The 11,750-nt window shown below is 62.8% G+C and overlaps 1 protein-coding gene across 1 annotated transcript; it reads right to left on the bottom strand.

Moving 5' to 3' along the window:
- Positions 1-5,688: 5,688 nt before the first annotated feature.
- On the bottom strand, positions 5,689-11,730 carry MMP15 (matrix metallopeptidase 15). The gene is made up of 10 exons (XM_035312255.1): positions 11,611-11,730; positions 10,362-10,510; positions 9,844-9,966; positions 9,385-9,692; positions 8,975-9,136; positions 8,578-8,801; positions 8,273-8,411; positions 7,830-7,980; positions 7,433-7,548; positions 5,689-7,077 (listed from the first exon to the last, which is right to left on the bottom strand). The coding sequence occupies exons 1-10, from the start codon at positions 11,728-11,730 to the stop codon at positions 6,617-6,619; spliced, it is 1,953 nt and encodes a 650-aa protein (XP_035168146.1). The 3' UTR covers positions 5,689-6,616.
- Between the last annotated feature and the right edge of the window lie 20 nt (positions 11,731-11,750).

The raw sequence follows: 11,750 nt of genomic DNA, 5'->3' as shown, positions 1-11,750 counted from the left end.
AGCTGCCGTGATTTGAAAGGGAGGTACTGACCGTGTGCTGCCGACCGGTGCTGAAGGCTTTATGGAGAAAATCTTTCTCATTTTTATAGCAGTTGAATAGCTTGGTAGCTCCAAGGAGCCAAGGCAAGGAAGCCCACGTGGGAAGGCACCATCCATCTTGCTTTGATGTCTGTCATGGCTTGGCTGGACTTGAGCTTTGTCGAGTGGAGTCACGCTGCATCGTGTGCCGGGGATCGGTCTGAATGAAGTCTATGGCTAGGCTTCCCTACAGGTTTGCAAAGCTCGCCAGGCCTGTGGGAGCAGGGGAGTCAGCTGCTGAGGGAATCCATCAAACCCTGGCAAGGTAAGGCGTCCCTTCCCACGGGCCCTTGCTCAGGAGCACATCTGCAGAAGTTGCCAGCAGCCAAATGCTCACACGGCATGGCTGCTGCCTTTCCGAGCCCAGTGGGCCCCCATCGCTGGCTGTCCCTCATCCACTGAGGATTTGGTCCTGCTCTGGGTGGCTGACCTGAACTGCATTAGCACAGGTTAGGCTCCCTGGGTCCCCGAGCTGGCTGCCTCTGGGGGGGGATGAGATGGGCCCTGCTGCCAGTTCCTGTGCGGTCCCTAGGAGCTGTGCCAGCGGGTTTGCTGGGATGAACTCCTAGCCACAAACCCTTACATCTACGTGGGCTTTGTGTATTTTTTTTTTTAATATGAAGGAGAATACTGAATCTTCCTGTTTATATGCTGTACAAGGTGGAGCATCATCAGATACTGTCCCTTTCCTGTAGGGGCAGATTATGGTGGGTTTATGGAGTGCAGTTCAAGAATAATCCTATTTTAATCCAGCTCTCCCTTTGGAACTTTAATTATCCCATTGTTGTGAAGGCAAGTAAAGTTGGGATGTTCTTTCCCCTCCCCACAGGAGAAGAGGATGCTGCTGGCAGTCAGGCCAAAATACCACAGGAATCGCATCAGTAGTCACTTTCTAGAGTAAATGCGCATTAGCAAAACTCCTGTGATGAAGGGTATGGCTTTCTACTGCTTGGGTTAAGGCTCTTGACCCAGCTGGGATGCAACATCCCCCTACGTGGGAAGAGTGGATGCAGGAGGGATGCAGGTCCACAAATGGGAGCCTCCCCCATGGACGGCTGCTGCATGCGTGTTCTCCATGCAGAAGTGCACAGTGGGATTTCCTGGGAAGGGTTTCTGCCCTTTGTGCTCTGCGACCCGGGCAGAAGTCTGTGTCCAGCCCGGTGGAGAAGCAAGACATTGGTACAGGCTTCTGTCCCTGCTTCTGGCTTTTCCCTTGCTCTTTGTCCCCTTCCTGTTAAGGGGATCCTGACATAAAGCACCAAGAGCAGGGTCACAGGCTGGATCCCTGGTCTGGAGTGTGCTGAGAAGGTGTGTGACAGCTGCGTTGTCTCCTCAGCTCCTTGCCTTGCAGAGGAGTAAGCCTCATTTGCTTCTGATCATGGAGATGATATCCAGGAATCAAGCAGATCTGGGCCAAACTTGTATTCTTGCCCTTTTTGCCTCCCTTTCTGTATCTTCCTGGATGTCTTCCGCTAAATATTTCTCTCTCTATAGAGGGATTATACCTCCAGCATGAAGCTAATCCTCTGCAGCTGTTGTCCAGTGTGGGTTGGGTGGTGCTGGAGGCAAGGGAAATATTTATCTTAAGTTTTGCCATTGGATACTGCCCAGGAAAAATGAATGACCGTACTGGGGGCTTTTGCCACTTCTGCACACGGCGGGAGGTGACCTTCCTGCCATGTGCAGGAGAGGACTGAGCACTTCCCCTGGTGAGCTGCACCACGGGCCCACCCAAGCAAGGTTTTATTTGGATGCGGGAGCGGCTGTGTGCCCTGACAGCTACCCCTGGTACCGGACGGGGAAAGCCTCGGTGGCGCTGGAGGTGAGAAGATGATAGATGTGAAGTTGTGCTGAAACAAACCTGCAGACTGGCTGCTTTGCTGTCACTTGTGTGTTGCCCCCACGGCCCCCAGGGTGACTTTCCTCCCTGTGAGATGAAGGCTCTGGCATTAAGGAGAGCAGGCAGGTGGCTGCAGGGTGGCCTTGAGAGGAGGTAACGGGTGCAAGCAGCGCACACGGGACAACCTCGATGTGCCTGGTGGATGTGTCCCACCCACAGTGGAGCCATCTTAGCACCACTGTGCGCCCCTGCCCAGGTAGCATCCTGAGCCACAGCCCTTCCTCATGGTGTGTCATGGTCATAGCAAGTGGCTTTTCATGATTCCCTTGACTCCACAGCTCTTCCCTCTGTCCTCCTGCAGCAGCATTTCCTCTGGCCTTGAGGCAGGCAGGCAGTGCTTTGGCGTGTCCTGGCCCCGGCTCTTCCTCTACGCTGAGCCCAGCTTCCTCCCTACTTTCCGGGTCCTCTCCCTGCAGCATGCAGGGATCCATGCCCTGGCTCTGCAGAGGAAGGGGAGGGTGGGGGCTCCTGCTGCAGCTCCTTGTCCGGGCCCGTGGGCTGCAATCCTTCCCTTTTGCCCTATCAGAGGACAAAGCATGTCAGCCCCTGTGACAGCACTGAGTAGGCAGAAGCAAGTCCCTGCCAGCCCTGGTCTCCCCCATCACCCCTGTGGGCAGGATGCGGGGCGCATTGGGTGGATGGGGCTCTCCCTGCAGATGGAGCCTGCTGCCCTTGGAACAGAGGGAGGGGAACTGAGGCAAACTGCCCTGGGGGCAGTGGGTGCTGCAAGGAGTTGCTCTGGGTGCTGCTGGGTCTCCTTCCCATGGCTGCAGAGGTGGCCCCCAGTGTGCCTGGCCCCCGGCCGGGAAGGGGAATGGGGCAGGGTCCACTTTGCCCTGGATTGTGCAGCCACAGGCTCTGGTCTTGCCTGAGCCAGGACATTGTGGCAGGACGATGTGGGTGCAGGACAGCTGAGGACAGCCTTTCCGCCAGCCCTGGGTCACCTCCTGCCCCTCTGCAGCGCAGAGCTGTGGGTGCCAGGGGCCCCATCCCAGAGGACGCTGAGTTGCGGGTCTTTTCCAGGTTGGGCTTCTCCAGACTATTTTGGGAAGCTGGGACTGCCCAGCGGGGGTGTATCCTGGCAGGGCTCAGCTGAATGGGACTCCACGCCTTGAGCCATGGAAAGCTGCTGGGAGAGGCAAGGTGCTGAGCTCCGACCGCTCCCTGGCTGGGGCTGAGGAGTGTCCCTGCCCTCCCGAGGGGCTTGTCCACATGGCTGGAGGAGCACTGCTCCCACTGAGGGCATGCAGGACAGAGCGGGAGCCAGCAGTGAGGAGCCTGAGCCCTGCTGAAATGCTGGGGATTGTCTCTGGCAGGTCCCTGGCTGCTGTCAGCAAGCGTTTCCAGATGGCCCCGGGCTCCTGGCACCAGCTCCGCTATAGCATCCGGGGAAAAGCTGGGGGTGGGAAGTGACGTCCCAGCTGGCCTACGCGGGACAGCCCCGGCCCCTGCTCCCACACGGCTCCTTCGCCTCTCAGACTGCTCCCAGGCCTTGTCCTCCGCTGCTGCCCCTGCATCAGCAGCACAGAGCCGCCCCTCGCCGAGGCAGGGCAGCCTGCGGAAGAGGATGCCGTGAGCCTCTGGCCCTGGGCATCCTTGGCCAGCTCCGTGGCATCTTGGGGTGCCAGGTGCTGGGTTTCACCCTGCTCCCTTCCAAGCCCTCAGCACCCCCAGGAGAGCTGGGGGGAGCACAGCAGCCGTGGGAAATGCGTCTGCCGTGGGAACTGCAGCTGTGCCGGCCTCTGGCGCTGCCTCTGCGGGGGCGGGAGTGCCGGGTCCCAGCCACACGTTCCCGCTGCTTCGCCTTTCGGCCGGGTTCACCCCTTTTGTAACCCCGGGTTGGGAGCAGGCTGGGCCCACCGGTGGCTCCACAGAGCCCCCGGTCCTCCCAGGTGCGGCCGCAGGACTGGCACCAGCAGTGGGTCCACAGAGTGGTGGAAGAAATGCATTCGTGTTGTGAGACAAGTTTTTTTTTTTTTTTCCTCTCCCTACGTTTCCTGGGCCAGAGCTAATTCAGGCGGCCTGGCCTCAGGGGGCTGTCCTGCTTCCCATCCCCCTCTCCCCAAATCTGGGGGAAACGAAGGTTAAAACCTAATCGAAAGGGAGCAAATCTGCAGCACGGCCTTGCAGGTGAGCAGCAACAGAGCCAAGCCCCCTGGAGGCGTGCTCCCCCCCCAGCACGTCGGGAGCTCTTTGGCCTCCCCTGGGGAGGGGCAGGGGCTGGGTGTCCCCTGCCATGGGGCTCCCTGGTGCCAGGGCTGGCAGTCCGGGAAGGCGGGGTGGGAGCCAGCAGCCGTCCTTCCCTTTTAAAGCAATTAGCGGCGCTGGGAGCTGGCTGCAGCCCGGCCCGGGCTCGGTGCCAGCAGCCCCAGGCCCGGAAGCGGGGGCGCGGGCTGGGGGCTGGGGACAGGGACGGGCTTGTCTCCCTCGCTGGGCCAGGGGCACAAAGGCTTCGTCCCCCGCTTGTGACTGGGGGGGGAGGGGGAAGGGAACCTCCCTCTGGGGCTGTCGGGCTTGGAGAGGGTAGGGAAGAGCGGCTGGAGCCCTGGGGGAAGCGGGGTGGGAATGGCTGCTGCTCCCTGCACCAGGCCCTGTGTCAGAGCCACCAGCACCCCTTGTGAGAGGAGAAACCGAGGCAGGGCACAGCTCTGTGTGCAGCCCCGTCTGTGGGGCCAGGGAGGGTGCAGGACTCCTGAGGGCCAGAGGTGAGGTGGGGGACATGAGCTGGGGTCTGCTCCCACAGGGCAGCCCAGACCCTCATGCTTGTAGTACCAGGTGAGGCTGCCTCAGGTTCGGAGATGCGGTCTGGCAGCAGCTCGGCCCCTTCCTCTGGCAGCCACCCCCAGCCCCGCGACAGCCAGACCTCACATCCCCAGCAAGCTCCCGGCCGAGCCTCGCCAGCCAGCAGAGCCACCACTGCGTCTATCAGCATCGCGTGCCTCAGCTGCTGCCTGCCCACGGCTGCCCTCATGAGTAACATTTTTCCCTGGAAAAAAAAAAAAAAAAAAAAAAAAATCCTACCCTAGGATCTAATCTCTCCCACTCCAAGCTTATTTCTCTGATCTCCGCAGCTCCTCCAGCTTTCATCTTCCCCGACGAGATAGCTGCGTCCCGAGAAGCAGCCAGCAGGACACGGCCCCGTTCCCACAAGAAAAACACCAGGCCTGCACGGGGATGGAGAGGCACAGCGCCACTGACCCGTCCCGTCCCCCCCCCCCCCCGAGCACCCGTGCAGCCCTCGGCTCCGACAGCCACGGCGGGGCCCTGGCAGAACAAGGCACGCTGTGTTCCCACGGGGCCAGCCCGGCGCGGCCGCCACCGCCACAGAGCCTGTGAAAGGCGGCTCTGTCTGCTGCCAGCGGGCTGCTTCCAGGGACCCCCTCAGAGCAGCCCCCGGGCAGCGGGGCCACGAGGAGCAGGTGCAGCTGGGGGGCTGGGGGAGCCCTGGCTGGTGCTGGTGGTGCTGGGGGCCCCCTTTGCTGCAGGCAGGGGGTCCCAGCCCGCCGCTCCCAACCCTCTCCTTCCCCTGCCCTGCCCTGCAGAGGCGTGCCAAAGCCCCACGCGCTGCAGAGGCCCTGCCCTTGGGTGAGCATCGGTCCCACCCCACACCCGCTGAACACCTCGCCCCTTTGACTCCTGCCCCCCGTCCATTCCCCCCCCCATCCTGCAGCCCCCACGCCCCATCCCCGCAGGAAGGACAGCAGCATGGCTCTCCTCGCACCCGACCCTTTTAATACAAGTACAAGGCACCCCTGCCCGCGGGGCCAGGGGAGGCTGGCACCCCAGGAAGGGGACCACACGCCCCGAGGGCTTTGTCCTGCAGCAGCAGTGACCTGGGCTGACATCGGAAGCAGAAGGAAGGGACCAAGCTGAGCCAAGGGGGTTGCAGAGGCAGCACCCCACTCCTCATGCCAGCCAAAGACCCTACGGGAAGGGAGCCCGGCCTGTCACCTGCCTTCCGTGTTGGGTTTCCCGAGCTCCTTGCTATCTTTAGGCACTGCATCCCCCACCAGCCTGTGGAAGGAAGCGTGGCCGTGCTCAGCCCTCCCTTCCCCTCACTGCCAGGCAAGCAAGGGACCAGCCAGGCCACAGGTCCCAGCAGCTCCATGTCCACTTGCTGCTGAGACCTGCCTGGGTGGGGACTGGGGACAGTGCATCACATTCCCACCTCTCCTGCCACTCACACAGGCACTGCCCACAACTCAGCAGCTGAACGCACGCTGGAGAATGCGGGCCTGCTGGGGCAGAGGCACAGGGTGATGGGGGACACACTCCTCTGTAGCAGCCTGAGCTGCTGGCAAGGGGGGATGTTGTGAGAGAGGGGGGCACCCCACCAGCCTGCGGGACCTGGCTTCCGTCCAGCCCTGCTGCCCCCGGCTCCTCACAAACATCCTTCAAGCCCCAGACCAGTTGTGGAACCAGGTTGCACAGACAACGAACGGGGGGCTCAGGGACACCCCTCACCCTAGGCTGGGGCAGGTGGGGATCCCCCTTCTGGGGCTGGGGACACCAAGCAGCGGCAGTGCACAGGGGCTAGGGGGGAGTGGGACGAACCTCTGGGCATAAATAGGCTGCTGGGGAGGGGCAGGGCAGGCTCGTCATTAGCACCATGGTGGCAGAGGGTGGGGAAAGATGGGGTCAGACCCACTCCTGCAGGGAGCGCTTGCAGTACAAGAGCATTCGGGGCGTGCCCTTCCTCTGCATCTGCACGATGACATAGATGAGGCCGAGGATGCAGAGCAGCAGCACCAGCAGCACCAGCACCATCACGACGCTCATGGTGCGTGTGTACTCGTCAATCTGCACCACCACGTCCACGTCACCGCCCTGCTTGCGACCGCCCTCGCTGTAATCCTCCTCATCCTCCTCTTCCTCCTCCTCATCCTCCTCGCCTTCAGACCGCCCACCAGGGTTCTCATCCCCATCAGGGTTGAAGGGAGGCTGGTCGACGTCAGGCCACCGGGGGTTGGGGTCTGGGACCAGCTCCACATGGCAGCCCATGAAGTCCCGCAGGATGGATTTGGGATAGCCTGGCTCCGTTTTGAGTCGCTCATTGTCGAACTTCCAGTACTTTGTGCCTCTGTAGAAGTACGTTGAAGCTGGGGGAAGACAAAGAGATGGAGGTGAGGGGTGAGAGGCTGTAGTCCCCTGCCAGGCACAGCACACAGCTGACCTGCAGATTGCAGTGTTTGCTTCAGGATCTGCAAAACAGGGGAAACAGGACTCCATGCACTTTGGAAAGACTAGCTGGGCAGCTCCTGGGCTCCCTCCCAGCTCCCATGTGATGGAGAAGAGCAGAAAGAACAGAGAAAGGTGGCCTCTGTTTCCATCTGATCTCTGCAGCACTCTGCTCTGCACACACGGCCATGCTCTCTGCCCACCTGCTGTTGGAGGGGCACGTAGCTGCCGAGAGAGGAGACTGCAACCCCCCTTACCTCCCTCTTCTCTACTTACAGGCATCGGAGCTGAGGAAGGCACCCTTGGGTGAGGGAGGGATGCCCACCCAGACAGAGATGGGCTTGGGGTACCCGGGGTCCACCGAGCGCGTGTCCTCGTTGAAGCGCCAGTATCTGTGGGAGGCAGAGGGACCTGGTGAGCTGGCGGGGGTATGGACACAGTGCCCCCATCCCACAGCTGCAGACAGCACAGGCGTCTCTGCTGATGAGCTGTGGTGGCCCCACTGTTTCCCCCATCAGCTCAATATACCCCGTGTAGGAAGGCATTTGCCAACAGCCCACCGTCCCACCTCCACCCAGCCCACACCATCCCCACTCCAGACAGGAGAACGGAGGCACGGGACAGGGGACAGCACGGAGGGTGACCCTGGAGCCCTGGCGAGGGCAGCACGTACCTGTCCCCACGGAAGAAGAAGGTGTGCCCCGTGGGCTCCCACCAGACCGCAGTGTCAATCCTGTCGTAGGGGATGCCCTGCCCATAGGTGGCCAGCGGCTGTGGGTACCCAGCCTCCAGATTGGCTTCTCGGAAGAGCCAGTACCGGTCACCTGGGCGGGAAGGAAACGGAGAAGGCAGATGAGCCCGAAACCCAGCTGGTGCAGCGTGCATGCATGCATCCGGGTAGGGAGGGGGTGCGATGCCCATGGCCACCCCAGCCCTTGGCCAGAAGCCTTAGGGACCAGACAGCAGCCCTAGACAGCAGCTCTTTACACCTGCAAAGCCAGGCAGACTGCACTGGTGCTTTGGGAGGGCATCAGGACAGCTGGGAGCACACCAGGCCACGATGTGGCAGCACGCTCCACCCCAGCCCTCCCACCCAGCTCCAGCTGCGCTGCTCACCTTTGAAGAAGACAAATCTCCCGTCGTGCCTCTCATAGGCAGCGTCGATGTCCCCAGGCAGGCCCCGCCAGAAGTGCCCGATGGGCATGGGATAGTTGTCCAGCACCCGGTTGTGCCGCACCCTCCAGAACCATCGGCCCTGTTGGGAAGCAGGGTGTCAGCAGGGCACACAGAGCGCACGGGGACAGAGTTCTGTGCTCAGGCAGAGGGGCCAGGGCACCCAAATCCACCGTCTCATTAGGGCCTTCCACCTGAGAACTCCAGAGCAGAGGCACGGAAGGGCAGGAAGGGGTCCTGGAAGGTACCTTAAACACAAACATCTCCCCCCGCAGCACTGCCACCGTGTCAAAGTTCCCATCGCAGATGTCGGGGCCGTACTGGTCAGGTCGCTCTGGGCTGCCAGGTTTGGGGGGCCGCTCTGGTTTCCCTGGCGGGCGTGGCCTGGGGGGTCTCTGGTCTGGCCTGCCGGGTCTTCGGGGCGTCACAGTGGGCAAGGGCTTGGTGGGCTGAGGGTGCCCATCTGCGGTACCTGGGCAGAGGAGGAGAGAACAGATGGAGTGCTTGCAAACCAACAACATCAGAGCCTCCCTCCCCCGGCTCCCAGGCCAGGCACAGTTCCAAGTCCCCACACCCAGCTTCCAGCTGGTGGAGCACCCATGTCCCGCTGCCCAGCCCACGTCCCAGCGCAGCTGGCTCCCTCACCGTACAGCTGTTGGATGCCCTTGAGGTCATCCTCAGGCAGCTGGAAGTTCTCTGTGTCCATCCACTGGTAGAAGGGGGCCATGATAGCACTGGGGTTGCTGGAATGTTCCAGGCCCAGCGAGTGCCCCAGCTCGTGCACGGCCACCAGGAAAAGGTTGTTCCCTGCAGGGAAAGGCACTGTCAGCAAGGCAGCAGGGCACCTGGCACGGGGCAGCTTCCTGGCCCCAGCACTCTGCACCCTGTGCCAGGGACGCTCTGCGATGGAACCAGAGCGATCTGCGTCACCCCCAGAGGAGATGTTCTGTCTGCCCCGCAGGCCCTGCCAGGCACACATCACCCAGGTGCCGGGGCACAGCCAAACCCTGCCTTCTCCAAGCACCTTGCCACCCCAGCCCTCTGCATCGGCTCACCAGACACATCCGTGTTCTCCAGCGTCCAGGGCTCATCTGAGTCGAAGTGCGTGTCCCCACCCATCCCCGGGCCGGGGAAATAGGCATGAGCCAAAAATCCCCCGACACCATCAAAAGGGGAGCTGTCCCCGTGGAAACCAGAGGCAAAAAGCACCATGATGTCTGCCTCCTTCTTCCGCTTCTGACGAATGTCCTCATACGGCACCTCCTGGAAGACGAGCGGCGTGGCCTGCTCCCACACCCGGAAGGCTTGGCGGATGGCCTCATACGAGTGGTACCGGCCCAGCTTCTCCGTGTAGTTCTGGATGCTGGGGGCACAGAGCAGGGCCTCAGTCAGGATGGCCCAGGGCAGCGCTCCCCCACTGCAACCCTGCTGCAGCTTTGGCCCAAAGGGTCCGCGGCCGGGCTGTGAGCAAACCCTAAGCCAGAAGCTGCTGCCACGTGCTGACTGCTGGGTACCTGAACGTGAGATGGCTCTGGCTCCAGCGCCGCCCCGTGAGCGCATACCTCTTCCGCCGCATGTTGGACTTCATCTGGACCCCAAACTGGTCTGGGACCCCACAGCGGGGACGCTTCATCCACCTGCCAGGAGGGCATCAAGTGAGGGCTCAGAGCACCACCCGGGGAAAAGCACCCTGAGAAGTCACGGCCACCACAGCCAGCGAGGGAAGCTGCAGGTGTGGAAGGGAGACATGGGTCCCACGGGAGACAGCACCCACGCTTCTGGGTGCGTATGCAGGCAGGGCTCAGGGGGCCGGCAAGCTGAGCTTTCCATAGCCTGCAGGGGCTCAGAGCCAACAGAAGATGACAGCGGTGGCGTGAGCACAAAAAGCAGATCAGCCATCTCCATCGCTCTGGGAAAGGGAACTTGTGGTCAGCCAGAGGCTGATCCCCGCTAAAGGCACTCAGAAAGAGGTGGGCCAGAAAGTCAAGCTCCCTTCTGCAAGAGCAAGAGAGCAGCTCATGGAGAAACTCACATTTTGGTCTCCTCATCCAGGACACCAGTGACGGTGATCCCGTAGAACTTCTGCATCTCCGAGAGGGCTGAGGAGAAGATCTGAGCAGAGCGCATGGTGGACATCTGCCTGCTCGACTGGGGCAGGTAGCCATACAGCCGCAGCCATGCCTGTGAGAGGAAAACAAGGATCAGGCTGACAGGCAGGGATGAGGAAGCCTTCCTTTCATTACTGTCGGCCCCAAGTGGAGCTGCCCCAGAACAAAAAGCTCCTTGAGGTGCCAGCCATGCGCACACCCAATGGGCCTGGACCACCGGTCCCTGGAGCACCACAGCTGCAGCTCTGCTGTCCCCATCTGCTGCCACCTCCACGTGTGCTGGCCTCACCGGGGCAGCCTCTCCCGGTCTCTGAAGGAGCACGCCTGCGCTCGGGGACGCTCTGGGGGGAGCACTCCACCCGGGCAGGATGGGAGGCTGGCAGAGAGCACAGGGCAGGGTGTGAAGGGGCAGATCCGAGGGGCTGCCGGCCCTGCCTGCTGCAGCACAAGGGGCACCGGGGACTCGCACGCAGCCACGGCACTCTCCAGGTAGCTCCCCAAGGCCAAGAGGGGCCAAATCACAGCAAGAGGCGTGCTCCCGATGTGGGTCCCTGACCCCAAGCCCCACACCATCACTTCTGGGCTGCAGCCCAGGTGCCGCAGGGACAAGCAGAGAGCGAGCCAGGAGAGAGCAGCAGGGAAATGGTGCAGCTGGGCCCAGCCCTCGCCTGAGGCTGGGCAGGCGCGGGCAGGATCCACGCTCCTACCTCCCTGGGAGCGAGCGCTTTTGTCCCTGCTCTCGGCTTGCGGGGAGAGGCGAGGCCGCTGGTGGGAGCCTGCCCCCCCGGCCTCAGCCCTCAGGAAGCGCCTGGGCTGGCTGCAGAGCTCCACGGGGGGCTCAGCACCCCCACAGCAGCACGAAGACGAGGATTCCGACCGTCCCGGTGTCTGGGGCCGTTCCCGTGCCCCCAGCACCGCTCACCCCCAGCGCAGCGCTGGGGAAGCCGAGGCGCTGAGCTCAGCAGCGTGCCCGCAGCGGCTGCGGGCAGCATCCCTGGTGCCCCGAGCTGCCTCTGCCGCCCCTCGGGGCTCCAGGCGGCGCGGAGCTGCGCCCCCAGCCCGGGGTTACGGCGGTGCCACCTGGTGCCCGCTCATCCCCTGGCCCTGCGGGGCTCCCCGTCCCGCAGCTCTCCCCAGCGGGCACGCGGCGCTCCCCCCTTCTCCCCCGCTCACCTCAGCGTTGACCTCGCCGCCCGTGGCCGCCCCCAGCACCACCACCAGCAGCAGCAGCAGCAGCAGGGCCGGGAGGCTCCCGCCCGCCCCGCAGGGGGCGCCGCCGCCGGCCGCCGCCATCCCGCGCCGCGCCGGGCCGG

Source organism: Oxyura jamaicensis (genome assembly GCF_011077185.1).
Source record: "Oxyura jamaicensis isolate SHBP4307 breed ruddy duck chromosome 11 unlocalized genomic scaffold, BPBGC_Ojam_1.0 oxy11_random_OJ70854, whole genome shotgun sequence".
Lineage (NCBI taxonomy): Eukaryota > Metazoa > Chordata > Aves > Anseriformes > Anatidae > Oxyura > Oxyura jamaicensis.
This window is presented reverse-complemented; position numbering and strand designations above follow the sequence as displayed.

Coding starts and splice junctions, on each gene's coding strand:
- MMP15 (XM_035312255.1), bottom strand. CDS start 11,730: ATGGCGGCGGCCGGCGGCGGCGCCCCCTGCGGGGCGGGCGGGAGCCTC. Junction 10,511..11,610: donor GCGGCGAGGTCAACGCTGAG/GTGAGCGGGGGA, acceptor TTCCTCTCACAG/GCATGGCTGCGGCTGTATGG. Junction 8,802..8,974: donor GGGCATCCAACAGCTGTACG/GTGAGGGAGCCA, acceptor TCCTCTGCCCAG/GTACCGCAGATGGGCACCCT.